At 39.2% G+C, this 19,023-nt stretch overlaps 2 protein-coding genes across 3 annotated transcripts; one reads left to right on the top strand and one right to left on the bottom strand.

Annotated features, from left to right (window-relative positions):
- Window positions 1-2,927: 2,927 nt before the first annotated feature.
- Window positions 2,928-8,974, bottom strand: LOC143744181 (uncharacterized). Its single transcript, XM_077235587.1, has 11 exons — window positions 8,945-8,974; window positions 7,251-7,434; window positions 5,595-7,067; window positions 5,407-5,499; window positions 5,205-5,309; window positions 5,003-5,112; window positions 4,704-4,895; window positions 4,434-4,596; window positions 4,093-4,258; window positions 3,634-3,728; window positions 2,928-3,544 (listed from the first exon to the last, which is right to left on the bottom strand). The coding sequence occupies exons 2-11, from the start codon at window positions 7,405-7,407 to the stop codon at window positions 3,459-3,461; spliced, it is 2,640 nt and encodes an 879-aa protein (XP_077091702.1). The 5' UTR covers window positions 7,408-7,434; window positions 8,945-8,974; the 3' UTR covers window positions 2,928-3,458.
- Window positions 8,241-14,080, top strand: irg1l (immunoresponsive gene 1, like). Of its 2 annotated transcripts, XM_077235588.1 has the most exons (7): window positions 8,241-8,461; window positions 8,992-9,386; window positions 9,761-9,824; window positions 10,066-10,247; window positions 10,487-10,579; window positions 11,180-11,385; window positions 12,780-14,080. In XM_077235588.1, the coding sequence occupies exons 2-7, from the start codon at window positions 9,369-9,371 to the stop codon at window positions 13,705-13,707; spliced, it is 1,491 nt and encodes a 496-aa protein (XP_077091703.1). In that variant the 5' UTR covers window positions 8,241-8,461; window positions 8,992-9,368; the 3' UTR covers window positions 13,708-14,080. The 2 variants fall into 2 exon arrangements, with proteins under 2 accessions (XP_077091703.1, XP_077091704.1); XM_077235589.1 differs by having other exon boundaries at window positions 8,331-9,386.
- The last annotated feature ends 4,943 nt before the right edge of the window (window positions 14,081-19,023 follow it).

The following is a 19,023-nucleotide window of genomic DNA, read 5'->3' as shown; positions in this document are numbered from 1 at the left end:
TCTTCTAGGCGGCTCTCTTCTGGAGATTCCGATCAGGAGGCACCTACTTTCTCAGGCGGGTGGCACGATCCTTCACCAAGTTTCTGAGAAGTTCATCACCTTAAAAACTATCTTTCTTCTAGCTATTTCGTCTTTCAAGAGAATTGGAGACATTCGTGGGTATTGGCGTTCCCACAGCATTTGACACAGTTCGAGTTCCCTTGAAAGCGAACGTCTCGGTTACGTATGTAACCCTGGTTCCCTGAATAGGGAACGAGACGCTGCGTCTTCCTGCCATACTCCTGGCATTCCCGTGATCGACTTGCTTCAGGCTATCAGAAGCTGACCCGGTTGTGATTCTGGGGTGCTTTATAGTTTCCTGGTCGATTACGTCACCCGCCTATGACGTTCCGTCTCGCCATTGGACTGATTCCATACGTGCTTCAGAATGCGCTCACACAGGGTGCGCTCCCACAGCGTTTGACGCAGTGTCTCGTTCCTTTTTCAGGGAACCAGGGTTACATACGTAACCGAGACGTTTTCTAGTATGTTTCCGCATTGTTCCGAATATAAGACAACCCTAAATATAAGAGACCACCCCCCCCCCCCCTGTTTCAAGATGTACCTTGAAGGCCCTTTGAAGTCAAAATCTTTTCTTTTAAAGAAAATTCTCTATTTGAAAATAACTTTCATATTTTTATATTTATTTTTTTAAGTATAAGAAATACTGGTAAAATGTACCAGCAACAATCACATTCAGAAATAAACACTTTATGGCATAGCTACCATAAAAATAACCTGAAGCTCTCATTTAGTAGATTTCACTATGATTGACTTCTCACCTTTTTATGTACAGTGACAGATGCTGGCATGTCAATAAACACAGGTGTTTGATCGGCATTACCTATCTGATCCAGGGGGGATATGAATGTTTTTTCCTTAGGCTGATCACATAGCGCAGGAAAGACAGCAGTTTCTTCCTGAAGTCGGAGTGCAAGCAGCGCCCTAATCTAATGTGTCTTATATCCAGAACAATGCAGTAGTTCTGTTCTTTCTGTTTCCTGACTGTTTGTTCAGTTACACATTGTTTGATTCATTCAGTTCAGGTGTTCCTTATTTGTTTTTTTGCCCTTGTGTTTGCTCTCTATTTACCTCAGTTTTGGTTTGTTCTTTGTCTGGCGTTAGTCATATTTTAGTTGTGTGGTATTGTTTTCTCTTGCAATTTCTTGGATTTAAGTTGTTGGATTTAAAATAAACACTCTTGGATTCATACTCCTTCTTCTTCGAGACTGTTCAACACAGCAACCGTGAAGTTACTAGTGGGTTACCATTATCTTCACTTTAGAATTAATTATACATTATGCATTATTCACATTAATTATGAACCTATATAGTAATTCTACCAGAAAGACTCGGGAGATAAATTGGAAAGCTGAATACATTTATTGACAGCTCAGCAAGCAAAAATGTATAAGTTCTTTGGCGTAGGCCCCGTCCTTAGCGAGCGAAGCGAGGTTAGCCGAATCTGCATGTCCCGCCTGAGATGAAGGCGGGGGCGCAGCCGACCCCCTGGAGGTAAGGAAGGGACCATCCTGGTGGTGGTGATGGGGAGGATGGAGGGGAAGGTACCATCTTGGTGGTGGTTGGGGAGGATGGAGGTGAATGGCAGCGTCAGCATCTGCGAACTCAGACAAGTGTAAGTACCAATCTTTTATACTGTGACTGTTAACGCCTGATTGGATAGGAATGAGGAATACATGACGCGCTGGTTGAGTCTTCCTGACAGAACTTAAGCTGAAGCTTTCATTTCTTAGTCCTCTTGTAAGTGTGAAATTTTTTTTGTTATTGATTAGCTAATAATGAACTACCACATTCAACTGAGCACTATTACTTACTAATAGAGGGAATGCATTAACGTCACTTTCCCACTGGAACACGCCCCCTCAGCTGGACTGAGTGGCAGAAGAGCAGCAGCGTGACTGGATTTAATAGGGGAAAGTGCGAAAACGCAAGTAAAACAAACGATTATCAGTTTAAACTAAAGATTGGACTCAATATAGTGTTCCTTAGAACTTACTAAAGATCCAGTGATCCATGGATATTGACATGCAGCCAGGAATTGTGTTTCCTGACATTTATATGTGCCTGATTTTGACACCGGGGAAATACATACAGCAAATTTGCCTGTGAACGCTTTATATAAATACAATATAGGCAGGTCTAAATCCAGGTGATCACTTATATCAATGTTATATATATCATCATATCGTCTAGACTTAAAACTTGTATAGTTTTTTGTCAGTGTTTATTTAAAAATGTCAAATTATACAGAATATACAGTGGTAAATATTTGATTGATGAGTTGTCACTGCAATATATAGATAATGATTTTACCACTAAATTCAGCATATTGACACAAAAATTATAACTGCAAATCCACCTTTCGCTGCCTGGAGTCCAGTTGTTTCTATGAATTGCAGCGATCTATTTGCTCCTCTGTTCTGTAGCTTTAGGTAGTCTGTAAAAATATACCTCATATTTCTTGTCAAATCTAGTTGTACAGTCAGTCTCAAAGCTCTTTCCCGTTTTAGACGCGTTTTGTGCATTTTTCCAAAGCATTCGCGCTGAAAACCAATGCTGCCGCTCATTCTTTTTGCCACTTAGTGGGCGTAACCGCAGTCACTCCGGCCAACGGTGACATCACATGCATACCCTCTATTCCTTAATCAGAGTTTATTGTTAGTTAATAGTAGTTACTATAATGTTAATATTATATTATACGGGACAGTATTCTACAGTGTTACATTTTTCCTTGTGTTTTGTATATTGTTCCATGTGTTTTGTGTGTTCTGTTTTTATTGTCTACACTGCCTTTGTTTGTTTCTACTGCAAACAGCATGTGAAGTCATTGTATAAGACCAACTTTGATGTTCATGACAAAACAAATCTTCATATACCAATACTTTATTAAACAGTAATTAAGCACTTTAGGAGAAAAAATCTCATGCATACAGTTTCTCATTTCGCAATATACACAGGCATACTTTACAAAGATAATATTTAAATGCATTTTCACTCGCTCTCGTGTTGAATTGCTCGTTGACGTTTGCTCTTAATCAACAAAGGAATGATCCATTGAAAGAATATATAAATAGCAATAAATTAAAAAGAACAGTTCAGTATTACAACACATTTCAACCTTCAAAAGCATTGGTAAACATACAGTAAATTCATACAGCACTACAGTAACAGGTTTATAGAGCTATAACGCTCAGTTAATATGAGCTTTAACATTGCTCGCGCAATGTTTTCATTGTGATACTTGCTCAGAATAACTGATAATGCATTTGAGCAAGTGAGATCAAAATTGACTTGTTAACATGTAAAGTTATGTCAAAGTTTTCTCTTCATGTGCAAAATGAAACATCCTTCACGTTAAAGACAATAATTGGAGGTTGAAGCTGATGTTAGTAGAAATCCTATAGCATGTTGCTTTTTACTCGTTCAAAAATCTGCCTCACTTTCAGAGCAGGTACACAACCTTCACGGAGAATGCTGATAATTCCTGGAAATGAACAAAATGCATGTTATTATTAATAATGGAATACATATATTATTATGACATGATTTAAGCTCTTTGGGATATCAGTTTACCTTCATCAATTTTGAGGCAGTTCACTACAGTTGACGCCACCACCTCATTCGATTCTCCATCACACAGGACTCCTTCAATCTTGTGGCCAAGACGGCTGTTTCAGGACAAAAGAAAACAATGCTCAAATTAACCCTTGAGACCAGCAATCAAGGGACACTGCCAAATCTAACATGTGTTTCTATTGCAATTATTGTTTTAATATAAAATTTCACGACCAGCAGTGAATACATCCTTCCTTATAATAAAGTTGGCTTCTGAAGAGGTATGCTTTAATATAAGAGGTAAACCTTTGATCTAAGTTATGTAAAATCTCAAACCTTAAAACCCTATAATATTCCCTTGTTAAGGCTACAATATTTATTTATTTAATACAATTCCGTGTACAATGCATTTGATTTGTGGAGTTTGTATTCCTTCACAATAGCCTCTAAGTATTGTTGGGGCTTTTTTAAACTTACTTGATGACCATATCATGATGTGTACTGTCAGCTTCTCCACTGGGATTGGCTGATGTAATGGCCAATGGACCGGTGAATTCACATAGGTGAGCAGTAGCAGTGTGGTCAGGTACTCTTATCATAATGCTTTCTCTGGTCCCCACACGGTCATATGCAGGACCCACACCTGTGAGCAAAAGGACCATTGAAAAGGATTGGAGATAATAGATAATCATCAAAGATTCCTGAAAACGTTCTCTCAGTAAAGTTTTAATTTGGTTTGTTGATTGTCCCAAGATTGATTAGAGTTAGGTTTAGGATAGGTGTAATTACAAAATGTTAATGCGTGTTTATAACCTTACCGAGTTTGAGGAGCCATTCGCCTTTCGGGACAATGCAACTAATGCCTCCCGGGTAGACGTTTCTCATGAACTCCCACAGCAAAGGACTGAAGGGAGGTTTGGTTGCCACAAGTTGCTCAACACTTGATATACAGATACAAATTGGCTTTTCTGCAGGACGGTCCTACCGGAGAGAAAATTTTATGGGTCAGTTGGTCCGCTGACAAAGGGCGCAGGCAGCTTATCATTTGTAAAATAATAATGTTTCAAAGCGTTTGTGTTGGCGTGTACTTTGATAGTGTAGATCTTCTCAATTGCACTGGGGTTCTTGCATGAAGCAGCCAATGCATAGACTGTATCTGTAGGGATACCACACACTCCATTGTTTTCCAACAATTTTGCAATCTTGAGGAGTCCGCTGGTTTCCCGAGACTTAGCAATGAAACATGGATATGTGGTCTCAGATTCCTTCTTTTTCTTGCCCTTTGAAAAAAGTAGACGTTAATCAGTAGGAATGTTTTGTCTAACCATCAAAGTATAATATAATTAAACTTCATAAGCACTTTTTCATCATTGATAAAATATAATACCTTGATAAGGGAAGGTCCAACTGGTATCAGGGTCTTGGAGAAGGTAGCGTTCACAAGGGATGCTAGCATGCCATACAAACATATGATGGCGAAAATTGCTAGCATAGCAACTAAAGAAAGAGTTTCAAGAAAATTTGAGATAACTTTTACACATTATTTCATTTCTTTACAATCCTTTTCTTAGCTAAATGTATTTCTGTACCTTCTAACTGATAGGGCAGTCTTCTAAGTGTAGAGAGGAGAAAACAAACTATGATGACCTCCATGACAGTGGTCAATGCCAAGAGAACAAGATTGCCGTAAGTTGCTGTAAAAAGAAAAAAAAAGAAGGTCCAATTCACAATCCTTCAAACGGCAAAAGTCAGAAGTGAGGATGTATGTTATGTATTAGTAAACAAACCTACCAACTAGAATCAAGAAAGCATTAATGACCAGGAATGCTATTGCCCCAGCTGCAAATCCGTTTGCTGACTCTGTGGATATTTGCAAGCGATGTCCTGCAGGAAAAAATAAGAATCTTAGAAAAAAAAAAAAAAAAATAAGAATCCAAATTTTTTGCCAAGTATTTTTTTTTTATCTAACATTTTCATACCTGCAAACCTAAACCAGCTCCAAGTTGCCCAAATAGCCACATAGAACGAGGGAATGACAGAGCCGAATCTCTGGCCTCCTTGTACTTGTAGTCGACTGACGTAAGCCTGGATAATAGCTCCTGGGATGAGTACCCAGGGAACAGTTAGGTCGAAAAACGCCAGGCCGGGCTGACTGCTGTGAATAGCTGAGAGTGCCGCCACTCCATTACAAAGGTAGAATAAAGCATCGGGGAGCTGTGCACCTTTATCCTCAGGCTCATCCAGTTTAGATCTCTTCAGGTAACTGAGATATTTCTGCAGGGATTCAGTGGAGACAGGCTGGGGTCCAACTGGAATCAAGGACTTCTCAGCAATAGTGTTGATGAGGCGTGCAAAAGTGCCATAGAAGGATAAGAGAGTGAAGAGGGAGCAGGCCACTCCAAAAAAGATGTAGTACCTGTCGATGGGAATCTGGGAGATGGTTGATATGGTCACCAGGACAAAAAATGAATTGTGAACTAGCTCAAGAGTGTCTTTGTTTAGACTTGCAACACAGAAAACCAAAGCAGCAGACAGGAAGAACCAGTTGCCAACCATGGCATGCCTTACTTCACCAGCTTCAGTCCGGCCAATGGTTACAGACACCACATACTCTTCCCAGGTCTTCACCAACCAAAACACGCAGTGCAGGCCAAACTTGGTTGCATGGTAGCAATCTTGACGCAGATATGCATAATAGCTTGATAGAAGCTGAGCAGCAGAATTAATGGTTATCCAGATGGCAGCTACTGGGATCGACGGGAAGTAGCCAAAGGCGTAGAATGCGAATATAAATGGTGAGACTGTGTCGCAGAAGAATCCCAAGGCCATAGGTTCGGCATACTTTGTGTTCTTCTTCTTCTCTTGGCCCAAGCTTTGGGAGCTGCTAGCGTTGGTGGTTCCTAGAAGCAGCACATTAAAGAGAGGGTTTCCAAAACCCTTCAGCACGTAGCGTTGGGACAATCCCTTGATTAGCAGTGCTGATGAGCCATATATGGCAAAGACCAGGATTAGGAGCTCCAGAATCCCAGAGACCACTAAAGCCCACCCTGCTAGCAGACCCACAGCCTCAAATATCAGTGTGAGGGTGATGGCCCCAAACACAAAGGGCATGATGTAGTTTACTGTTGCTGAACAGAAGGCCAGTAGAAAGGAAAGCAGGATATAAGGTACCAGCCCAGCTATGGCAGACTCCTTGATGTACATTACAATGTCAGTTTCATTTACACTAGTGTTTGTGAGCAGATTTTGAACTGTGCTGTTAATCATTGTTGATTCATTAGAAAGGTTTGAACTTTGTTGGTTGGCACCTAGAAAAATTCTTGTGGCCCCATAGCTCCCCCACAGAGCTGCGTATCCTACAAATGACGTTCCGCTCAGATGGTCATATTTTCTGAAAGACAGCAATCCTGCCACAAGCTGACACACTCCACCAATCAGAATGAGATGAACCCCTGTATAAATTGACATAAGATGCAAAGAAAGGGATGTGTGATGTTCAAGGAAGTAAGCAGACTGGTGTATTGCACAAACTAAACCAGCAAAAATGCAAATAGGTTTCAATTATTTTCTGCTATTAGCATATAAATGTACAATTCTTATAGTTGTTTATTAAATTAAAATGACAAAACAATGACCTGCTAATATGTTCTCCACTCCCTCTGCAGGAATGCCAGTCCTGGCCCCATGGAAGTTCTGCAGTAGGACAAGGAAAGCACTGATGCCATTGGCAAGGAGTCCAAGAACTCCTGGCTCACCATAAAAACTTGCCGGAAAGTCACTCGCCGATGCCATGACCTTCCCCTTAAGTGTAGCTTTTTGCTGATAGAATTAAGTTGGATAATTAGGATATGATCATAAAAAAAAATACAAATTCTAACATTTGTGGCAAAATGAGATTTTGATCAGTCAAGTTCTCTCTGAAACATTACTAATTAATTCACAGTGTGCTGAAACTTTTTTTCCTGATTTTATCAGCACAAATTAATTGACATTATGAACATATCCAGGTTAATAAAATTTACTTATAACTGTGTGGCGAGCAGGACGAGGTCGAGGGACGTGAGAGAACGGCGCGAGTCCGGTGGCGTGATTAATGATGAACGACACCTGTGTGACGCACCGGTTTCGTATCTCTCACGAAGAGCGGGAGCACAAAAGGAGGAGCGACGACTGTGAAGAGCGAGAGAGGAACAGGCCTGGACTTGTGTTTTGTTTCTGTTTTGTGTGGCCAGCAGTCGTCCGCGAGGGGCTGCTGCCTTATACTTTTGTTTTTGTTAATTTTGTTTTTAAAAGTGTTGAATGTTCGCCGGTTCCCGACTCCTTCTTCCTTCCGTAAAATCTAACCCCGTTACAAACTGATTGATATAACCCATTTAATCAGCATGCTAAAATGTACTTTCTGTTTTCTGTACTATTGGTGGGACATATATATGTCTACAAACATAAATGTTAGTCTGTGATATAAAAGATTATTAAAAACCTTCATAAAATGAAACCTGTCAAAGCCTTGTTAAGATGTGGTAAAAGACTCCTCCCTTGAGTGTGCACTAAATAGCCTTTTTCTGGGTGTGTTTAGTTTCATATTCTCCCTCCCCTTTGTAAGTAAGCAACACAGTTGTCTATTCAGCAAACAGCTGAGCAGTAGGCAAAAGCTTTTTCACATAGTGGATGTTTTGGTTTTCAGGCTATAAAACTAAAACTGCCTCTCTGACACAGATGTGACTGTTGGCTAAAGATTTATACTATTACAGTCTAGGTGACTGTACAGTTTCATCTCAAACAGCCAGCAGACAGGTGTCATCATACACAGCTGTCTGTGGACATTATGCTTGAGGATAAACTCGCAGTAAGTTGAACAGACTTTTATGTCAACTTTTCAACCTGTTTTTAACATAGTAACATAATCATAACTGAGTGAGCAATGAAATGTTAATGTTATTGTGTATATTTACAATATATGTTCCCACAAAGATACTAATACCAGAAGTTTTTGACTTTGTGAGGAGTTTTTTTGTGTCCCCATGAGGAAAACAGTTTATAAATCATAATTAATGTTGTTGTTTTTAAATGTAAAAATACTGAAAGTGTTCTGTTATTGAGTAGGTTAATGGAATAGAAAATACAGTTTGTATAGTATAAAAATCATGTTTAGGGAACATGCCTGTACGTGCACACACACACACACACACACACACACACACACACACACACACACACACACACACACACACACACACACACTTTGTGAGATATCATATTATAAACAGACACTACATTAACATTTAAAAACAAATTAAAGGAAAAAGGTTTAAAGACATAAGAAACTTACCTAATCAGAATCCTTGATCTGTAATGAAGTGTGAGATGCTTGTGAAGCTTTAAGTTTATAGAAACACTCATGGAAGCTGGGAGGAGTTACAGTGATGTCAACCAACCCTTGGTCTTACAAATGATGACATCATTGACCCTTTTCACAAGACCATTTGTTTCCTGCTGCGAAATCCCACCTATGAACCTAAAAATAAACACAATTTGGGAATTCCAACCCTAGTTCTTCAGTGGGTGTGTCTTCTTCTTTTGTGGTCCAATACTTTATAAAACCTGACCCTAGAACATCATCACCATCATCGACCTTCAATCATTCCATCTCTACACTGAGATAGGGAAAAGAAGACAGCCTTTCTTCAACTTCGAATCAACAAACAGAGATATCAAGCCTCTTCATATCCAGATTCTGAACAAACATTGACAACATGCTTTCAGTTGCACAGGTAGAGAAAATTTTGTGCTATCATGTTGTGACATAGATGTGTAATTTCTAGATTTATGTGTGATTTCTCGATGTATAAAGAAAAAAACACTGTACAAGTTTTATAAATTACGGGATTTTTTCATGTAGTGTCTTATTGAAGTCAAACTGTTTACAATTAGTGTTTAATAGGGTTTTTTATGTTTCATAGAAGAAAAAACTTTCAGAAAATATTATTAAATATAGAAGGTTTTTACATTGTATTTGACTTGGCTTTTTAGCTGTGCTTTTAAGGTACACTTAAAAGAGAACACTACATACACTATACACTAACTATTTACACTGTACGTACATACTATAGAGCTGAGACACTCAAACATAATTGTTTGTACACAGAGATCTACCAGATGCCTGTCTGTTTTTTCTGCTGCTCGAAGACTCCATAAGACTGCACTAGATGGTGAGCAAGCTCTACTTGTCACAGCCTTATTTCCAGTAAACTGCTGTTTTTTAACTCATGACAGAAAAAAAAAGTTAAAATCTAGACTTTTATTTAGGGTCTGGAATTTAGATAAACATTTATATAAACTGACGAATCAGCTAATCTAGGATAGTCATTGGCACTCAGGATGGGTGCTATCCAGCAAAGGAAATTGTTTCAGTGTTCATTTACACTGTCTCTTGTCTGTTTTTATTGGCAGAGCGTCCTGCTGCTGAGGAAACAGTGACCAGTAGCTTTGGCAGGTTTATTCAGAGCGTACAACCAAGGCATCTGTCACCAACCGTGCTGCAGCGCAGCAAACGCATGATTCTGGACAGCATCGGTGTTGGGCTTTTGGGAAGCAACACTGAGGTGTTTGAACTGGCCCTTCAGCACTGCCAGGTAGGGCACAATGCCAATATTAAATAGTCAACTTTAGATAAAACAACATGTTTTTCAATCATTAAGAGAACAGCATTTTTCTTTAGAGTTGAGTCATGCCAAGACTTAACAGAGTGCAATTGTTCCCTGGACATGGTTTACCAATGGCGTACAGAAAGTCATGTCGGACACTTCTAATGTGTTTGTTGATGTGTGAATGAGTTGGATCTAATGACCATTCATTTATCCTCTTCCCCAAGCACATGTATGCTTCTGATGACGTCAGCTTCGTCTATGGGCGCCAAGGTGTGAAGCTTTCTCCAACCCTTTCAGCTTTTGTCAATGGAGTTGCAGTAAGTATAATGAAGTTTATTGTGATGTCATTGCAGTTCTTAGTTTATCTTACACTGGATCTGTGATTCAACATCCTAGACACATTCTCAGTGTTTCTCTAGAAAGTCCAGTTTTGCAGATCCTGAAAATAGTAACCAGCCATACAGTCAATTAAGCATGAAATTATAAACTTGTTTTGTAACATTCAGCAACATTCCAAATGTGGAAATGGGGGGGGGGGGGGGGTGGACTCTAATAAGTCATAAAACCTCAGCTCTGTGAAACTATTATGGTCTACAGAAACATCCATGCTACTTTTGGAAAGTCTGGTGTGTAAACCCTCTAAATAAAGTGTTTTTAATCACTAACCTTTCAGGAAGTGTTTCATGATAGAAACTAAACAGACCGGGTTATTAGGTCTTGCTCATACTATCGGTAGTCATGCACAGCTTTTTCCTTTTCCCTGTAGCATTTTGGCTACGCTAGTGAAGCTATCTGAAGGCTATGACATGGTCTTCTGAGATTATGTGCAGTGATATTTAGAAACACAAACCAGCATCCCAGGACAGCCACAATAAAGAGATTCTCTAGACATTGATTGACATGTTGGTTTTCAACAGGCTCACTCAATGGACTTTGACGACACTTGGCACCCTGCAACCCACCCCTCTGGAGCGGTTCTGCCTGCCCTCCTGGCTATAAGTGACATGTTGCACAAGAACAGCAAACCAAGTGGGCTCGACTTTCTAACCGCCTTCAATGTGGGCATCGAAATACAGGGTCGACTGATGAGATTCTCCAATGAGGCTCACAACATCCCTATGAGGTTAGAGTCAATTTGTTTGTCTCATTCTCAACTAAAGCTACTGAGAGTGATAACTATATTTTATAAGTACAGCACAGCCTGAATATGGCAGTATAACAGCATGGATATTGTCTGAGGTTATAGACAAACAGAGAGCTAGGTGGGTAAGAACACTGCAGATTTGAAAGTTTGTCAAAGCTCCTTCAGACAGGTGTTTATGCTGAGCAGTTCTGTTTGTGCTCCGAGAATACAGTTAAACACTTATAATTTGTTATTTCCTGAGTACTCTATTCTAGAACACAGGTGGATTCTGTTTTCAGTGTCTGGTAGCTATAAAGTGTAAACAAAAAAACATTGTCATTTATTGAGTACAAGAGAATTTTATTGTAGCTAGCAAAGGATATTACTTTTGCTATTACTATTTCAGACATTTAGGGGATTTTACCATCGCAAACAATAGAAAAGTGTGTAAATATTTCATATACTCATTTTGAAGCAGGAACAGAGTCATATTTAGAGGCCAGGATGGGCTCTATTGATTTACCAAATACTTTTGTGCTCCAAAGTTCAAGTATGGTGAACTGTGACTTCTGAATTCGTATCACAAGTAGGCGTGTGTCAACTAGAAAATGGATACATCACAGAGTGACCTCTTAGGCCCTGTTTACACCTGGTTTTAAGAAGTTTACACCTGGTCCACCTTAACCACTTTTGTCCTGCATTCTTCGAGGGGAAGGTCTATGGGTGGATAAATGTATGTGCTTTTTCAGATCTTGCGATCTAATGGACAAAATTAGCTCATGCAATTTACATATGAACGCGAAAGGAGACGACGGATAGCCGCTAGACGGTGGCGTGTGCGTGTTAGATATTAGGAATGATAAGAGAACAGAAATGCTTGGTACGTTTTTCATCAGGTCTTAACTCAGCTCCAGCCGATAAAGTCTCCAGCCGATAAAGTTTAAATCCCATCTGGCTAGTGCGTTTCCCGTAATGTTTATGAGTCAGGTCAGTAGGCGGAGAGTAGGCGGTCTTTTGTAGCTCTTTAAATGCATTCAAACACATGAACGGTTACAGTAGGAAGGCAATGGTGAAACGTCCTAGTGCGCATTTGTCAAACAACTGTGTCTGTGTACTTAGTCAAATGGAGTATACTTTGAAAGGCTTCATGTTCGATTCTAAGTGTTCACATCAAAATGGAAGCATTCTTTAGGCGTTAGGCTAGTAAGTAACCACCAAACAACCACACAGAACACAAAACACCCAAGAACAGTTGTTGAAAGCTTTGCACAGGAAAGCATCACTTAAAATCTGATCAGCTGATCAAAATTTAGATAGTTTTGTGGCTCTGTATTTTCTTGAGAATGTCCAAGCTTGTAAAATAACGACTGTAATCTTTCTGTCTTCTCCGCTAGGTTTCATCCTCCCAGTGTGGTGGGAACTCTGGGTAGTGCTGCTGCCTGTGCTCGCCTCCTTTCTCTGGACCGCAATCAGTGCAGTAATGCCTTGGCCATCGCTGCATCTTTGGCAGGTGCGCCAATGGCTAATGCCGCCACACAATCCAAACCTCTTCACATCGGAAACGCCTCGCGCCTCGGGCTCGAAGCAGCCCTGCTGGCATCTCGTGGGTTGGAAGCAAGTCCTCTGGTCCTGGATGCAGTGCCTGGCGTAGCTGGCTTCAGCGCTTTCTACGAAGACTACGCCCCACACCCCATGCCGTCCCCTGAGAGGAATGAGCACAGCTTCCTCTTAGAGAAACAAGACATCGCTTTCAAGCGCTTTCCCGCACACCTAGGGATGCACTGGATCGCTGATGCGGCCTCTGTTGTGCACAAGACCCTGGTTGGCCTTAGAGGAGGCAGCGTTTCTCCAAACCTGGTGCGGGATATCCTGCTTAGGGTGCCGCTCTCCAAGTACATCAACCGTCCATTCCCGGAGACAGAGCACCAGGCGCGACACTCCTTCCAGTTTAATGCCTGCACTGCCCTGTTGGATGGAGAAGTCACAGTGCAGTCCTTCCACCCAGAAGCCATCCGACGGCCCGAACTTCATGCGCTCCTCTCCCGTGTCCGTTTGGAGCACCCCCATGACAACCCGGCCAATTTCAACATAATGTACGGTGAGGTGGAGGTTACCTTGGTAAGTGGAGATGTCCTAAAAGGGCGATGTGACACCTTCTACGGCCATTGGAGGAACCCACTTAGCCAAGAAAGCCTGCAGAATAAGTTCTGTAATAATGCAGGCACAGTTCTGTCCAATGAGAGGGTGGAGAGGCTGATCGAAGCTGTCGAAGGCCTGGAGCATCTAGATGACTGTAAACCACTGCTAACTCAACTGCAGTGAACAGCTTGGAGCATTTATTACTAAATGACACCAATAATGAATATTGAATACCAATTGAATATAGAATATTTGTGAAAATGCACAGCTACTTGTATTTATTTAATAGAAGTACTAGTCAAACATGTTATATTTTTTCTTGATATACATTCTGTAGACTTACAGTACAAACTGTCTTATTTTCCTACTGTGGATGTCTGTTTTCTACAATATTTATTTACACTATTTCACAAAATGACAAAAGTTGAATATATGTTTGTAAATATAATTTTAAAAGCTCTTTTTAAATATCGTATATTAGAATCTTCTTGATGACTCCTGCTTTTTGTAAGATCTTGTTTAGATTGAAACAATAAATTTCAAAATGTATACATGATGTCTTTTCCACTGTGCATTTTGTCATATAAACATAAAATTGAAATAGTCTGGGAGTCAGGGTACATGAATTATAATGAGTTCATGTATAAATTCATTCATGAATTAGGCATTCATTCATGCATTTTATCTCATGAGTCATCAGAAACTTACACGAATTCAACGTTTTAATTAATAACTTCATGGATGAACAACACCTTAATTAAAACATTAACTAAGATGAGTACATCATAATGAATTATGATTTATTGCGCATGATCATGATGTTTTCTTTGTTCACAATTAATGATTATGGCTTACAGCTATGAAAACCTTTTCACAATATTCAAATTTTTAATTTGTGACCCTGGATGACAAAACCTTGGTCATTTGTCACATGGGTCATTTTTTTTAAATTGAGATTTATACATCACATGAAAGCTGAATGAATAAGATTTCCGTTGATGTATGGTTTGTTAGGATAGGACAATGTTTGGCAGAGATACAACTATTTGAACATCTGGAATCTGAGGGTGCAAAAAAATCTAAACATTGAGAAAATCGTCTTTAAAGTTGTCCACTTACGTTCGCGATTGTGCTGCATTCACTCACAAAAATAAATGTTTTATAGATTTACGGTAGGAAATTTACAAAATATCTTGATGGAACATGATCTTTACTTAATATCTTAATAATTTTTGGCATAAAAGAAAAAATGATAATTTTGACCCATACAATGTATTGTTGGCTATTGCCACAAATATACCCGTGCTACTCAAGACTGGTTTTGTGGTCCAGGGTCACATTTGGGGTTTTCATAAGCTGTAAGCATGAATTTAGACATGAATTCATGATAATTCATCTACCCTTACCGTAAAGTGTTACCACGTTTGGCTACAAACTGAAAGTAGGTATTGGCATGATTTCATGTCTTTGTTATTTCTGGCATGTCCAAACCAGATAGACAGCTAGTTGGGGAGTATCTTGTGCTTCTGAGATCATGTAGGTTTAAGCTATTGCTAGATTTCTTCTACTTATATTGAAATATGATTTAGGGAAAAATTTGACAGGATTTAAGGTCAAAAATACATGATGATATCAAGTATGATGTTTGAATCACAGCAAAGGGCCAAATTTAGCATTTTCCCAGAAAGATTAAAGGTTTTTCCAGTAAAAGTTTAAATGTTGGTCTGTGGGGCCCATCAAAATGTACTGATCTGGGACATGGTAAGAGCTTGTATGGCAATGAAACATAACCATTTAAAAATAAAATGAATTTGATTACAAACTAATTTGAGGTAAATATAATCAATTCATCCTGTTTTTTATATTTTTTAAATATATGTTATTCTAATTTAACCATGGGTATTTCATATATGGTATAAACTTGACAGATGTACAAAGAAAAGATTTGCAATGTTTTTATTGAACAACTTTGTTGTATTTCGTAAATATAAACAAATTTTGATTTTGATAACTGCAACACACTCTGAAAAAAGTTGGGACAGAGGCTTTAGAACTCAGAACTCGGTGGAATCTCTGTTTTGAACTCGCTTTCTCCTTGCGTAACAGAGATTCCAGTTGCATTTCTTGATGCAGCGTCAGACTGTGTTCAGTGAAAACGGTTTTCTAAAGTTCTCCCGAGCACATATGTCTGTATTTAACTCAGTAGCCTGATGGTTTCTCATGCAATGCCATCTGAGGGCTCAAAGGTCACGCACCTTCAACAGAGGTCTCATGCCTTGCCCTACACAGACTGAGATTTCTCTGGATTCCCTGAATCTTTCCACAATATTATGTGTGGTAGATGGTAAAAGATGTAAATTCTTTGCAATCATGCATTGAGAAATTAGATTTTTGAATTGTTTGACAATTCTCTCACGAAATTTGGCCCAGATTGGTGAGCCATGACCCATCTTTGCTCGCAAAGACTGAGAAGCACTTTTACACCCAAACACGATTCCCTCATCTATTACCAATTCACCTGCTCATTGTGGCTGTTTAGAAAACAGTTTAACTTGGATATTTTATAATTGTTTCACTTTTATTTTGAGTGTGTTGCAGCCATTAAAATCAAAAACTGTTTATATTTACAAAATACAATTATGCTGATCAGTGAAAACATCGGAAAAAAATTCTTTTAACTTTTGTCAGTTAAAAAAAGGATCAAGAGAAATAACAAATCCCAGATTGTGGCTTTTATTGCATTTTACAAATTGCCCCCAACTTTTCTGGAAAAGGGGTTGTACATTTCCGAATAGGTAGTCAATATGTGAATTCCAACCAAATATTGGGGTGAAACAATGAGTTCAGCCTCAGTGTCTCATCCTCCATGCCACATCTGAAGAGTCAAAGACCAACAGGGGTATAATATTTGGGGAGTCAATATATTATTCAGCAGTAGAGGAAGGTATGGTGAGTTTGAAGTTCAATGTTGTGGTTAATTCCTTGAAAGGAGTCATAAGCCTTTGAAAAAGCCACTTAATGCCAGGTAGGGATATTGTTCCTGTAATAAGTGTACTTTGGATACTATTACAAGTGTCCACTAAATGACTACTTCCCAGCAAAGTGGTTCAGGATATAGGTTAGCTGATCAAAAGGTGCCTTTCCTGCCAGTCAGTGTATTACTGTACCACAGAACGTAGAAAAAACTTCTCGCTCTCAATGACATGTCATGTTGTGAGGACAGAAGAGCTAAAAATCATTTGGAATCTTGCAGAATTTCCTCCATTGTTCCTGGTGATTCATATATTGTACATTGTTAAACACGCAATAGTGTCCTCCCTAGGAACGCTCACCAGTTTAGTTTCTCCTGTCTCGTGAGATGACTGCGATGATTTTTCTTTATGTATGCTTTCATTCAGAAATATGAGATCACTGTTCTCATCTTACACCCCAATATCCCCACCAAATGGCTTTTGTTTTATTTGGTTTCAGCATCTGTGTCATCAATGTCAATTGCTGTGGGAGAGATATACCGGTTAGGAGTTATGTGACACCTACAATAGTCGATTGATGTATGCAAGTAGTTAACTATGAATCGAAAGAATGATTTTGTATTTTAAAACTTCCTTGGAATGAAACCAAAAAAAAAAAAATTGAGACGAATTTAGGTTTCATTGTGTCATGTGTCACATCATATCTTTGTCTGTTTTATTGATTAATTGTCAGGAGTCGTTTTCCTACATTCGTAGACAAAACAAAATATTTTTTGTTTTGGTCATATACACATTTACAGTAGGTGATTTCCATATGCTGTCAAAAGATTGATTAATGATTTACATTTTACTGGACTCTTTTTAGTATTCACACAATAACAGTGTCACTCAAGAAAAAGTGACACAGTCAGTAGGAATTTCTGAGAATGTCACTGATTCCTTAAAAAATAAGGAAGCTGGAAGCACTTGAAGCACTTAGTAGATTATCTTGAAAAAAAATATGGTCTTTAAACAAAACGTCAATCCAATATCAACAGAGAGCGGTTTAAGAGGTTACTAAATAAATAAACTTGGCAAACCATTTGAAAATAACTTTGAATCGTTAAGATTGAACAAACACAATAAAAGAAGGATGCTCATTCATTTGTGGGAAGGGAGTACAACAAACGGAAGCTTTACAGTTTCTTCAAAGCCTGATGGTGCACTGCAGGGGCCTTCGTGACATAAAAACAAATACGGAAAAGTTTGTGAATGAGCTTACAGTAATGCATGAATAGTTGAGACTCTGATTAGAGGCTTGGATATCTTAAACACATTTGATTCATTGTTATACCAAGAAGAAGGAAGATAAAGTTTTATCTTTTAAAACCTGGGCTTTACAGGAACTCAGTACACATAGTCTTCTAATCTTTCGGCAGTTGTTGGCAGCACTATTACAGTTCTGATCGCAAGGGCTTTACTGTCCCTGTTTTATCATGAGGAAATCTTTGAACACTGTTTGGTGCTACTGTGAGTCGGGCAGGTGGATACCAGTATTTTCCATTTATAATTAAAAAAAAAGGCAAATAACAAATTAATATCGATCAAACCTCACATAATAAGACTGAAAGAGCTGATGGAGTCACTAAGCTGTCGGTTAGATAATAAAACAGGATGAAATAGTGCAGGGAATATGGAAACATAATGATCAATCAGATGTTTTTAATTAGAAAGTTGAGGAACTTCAGGGTCAGTCAACACATTCTTGAGATGGCATATAGGGGCCTCGTAGAAAGCATTTTACAGTTTAACGAGCCTGTTCTCATCCTTTGGCGGCATATGTGACGCCATATGACAAAACGGCGAAATACTACGCACATGGCACCCTTTAGCGTGAATATGATATAACACGCGAACCCAAGGCGTCATAAAGTTGACTGGCATCCTTTAGCGTGAATATGAGACGCAGACCCTACCCCACACCTAAACCTACCCATCACAGTGCGTGTTATATTGACGATAAAGGGTGCCATGTGCGTAGTATTTCGCCGTTTTGTCATATGGCGTCACATATGACGCCAAAGGATGAGAATGCGTTAGTTTAATATAACAGCTTGGTATGGCAACCTGAATGTGAAAGACAAAAACAAGCTTTCCAAAATTGTTAACATTGCAGGGAAGGTGATTGGCAAGTCAAAGGCAGCTTGGGGATGTATTTGATGGGGTGGTACTCAGGAAGGCCAGACAGATGTCAGCAGACCCCATACACCCACTCAACTCAGAGTTTGAGTTGCTCCCATCTGGCCGTAGATTAAGGGTCCCAAGGGCGAGCCGGAAATTCTATAAGAGAACTTTTATTCCCCAATGCCATACAGGAACTTCATTCAAACTGAAAGCATTTTTGTGTTTATTGTAGGTCGCTGCGCTGCTTTCCATTTTCTGTTGTTGTATGTTGGTGGTGGTACTGTCTTACTCTTAACTGTGTGCATTTTTGTAATTTTAACTGTGGCATCACTGATGCATCTCCATGCATATCTGCTTGGAGAAG

This window comes from Siphateles boraxobius, unplaced genomic scaffold (assembly GCF_051911475.1).
Source record: "Siphateles boraxobius isolate OS27281-9 unplaced genomic scaffold, OSU_SipBor_1 2, whole genome shotgun sequence".
In the NCBI taxonomy this organism is placed as follows: domain Eukaryota; kingdom Metazoa; phylum Chordata; class Actinopteri; order Cypriniformes; family Leuciscidae; genus Siphateles; species Siphateles boraxobius.
The sequence above is the reverse complement of the archived record's forward strand: the minus strand, read 5'-3'. Positions and strand labels throughout refer to the sequence as shown.

What these genes read in the sequence shown, in the direction of transcription:
- LOC143744181 (XM_077235587.1), bottom strand. Translation starts at nt 7,407, where the DNA reads ATGGCATCGGCGAGTGACTTTCCGGCAAGTTTTTATGGTGAGCCAGGA. An exon ending in CGAATGGCTCCTCAAACTCG is followed by an intron (nt 4,259 to 4,433) that starts GTAAGGTTATAA and finishes TTTTGCTCACAG; the next exon opens with GTGTGGGTCCTGCATATGAC. An exon ending in CTGCCTCAAAATTGATGAAG is followed by an intron (nt 3,545 to 3,633) that starts GTAAACTGATAT and finishes GTTCATTTCCAG; the next exon opens with GAATTATCAGCATTCTCCGT.
- irg1l (XM_077235588.1), top strand. An exon ending in CCATAAGACTGCACTAGATG is followed by an intron (nt 9,825 to 10,065) that starts GTGAGCAAGCTC and finishes TTTTATTGGCAG; the next exon opens with AGCGTCCTGCTGCTGAGGAA. An exon ending in TGGCCCTTCAGCACTGCCAG is followed by an intron (nt 10,248 to 10,486) that starts GTAGGGCACAAT and finishes CTCTTCCCCAAG; the next exon opens with CACATGTATGCTTCTGATGA.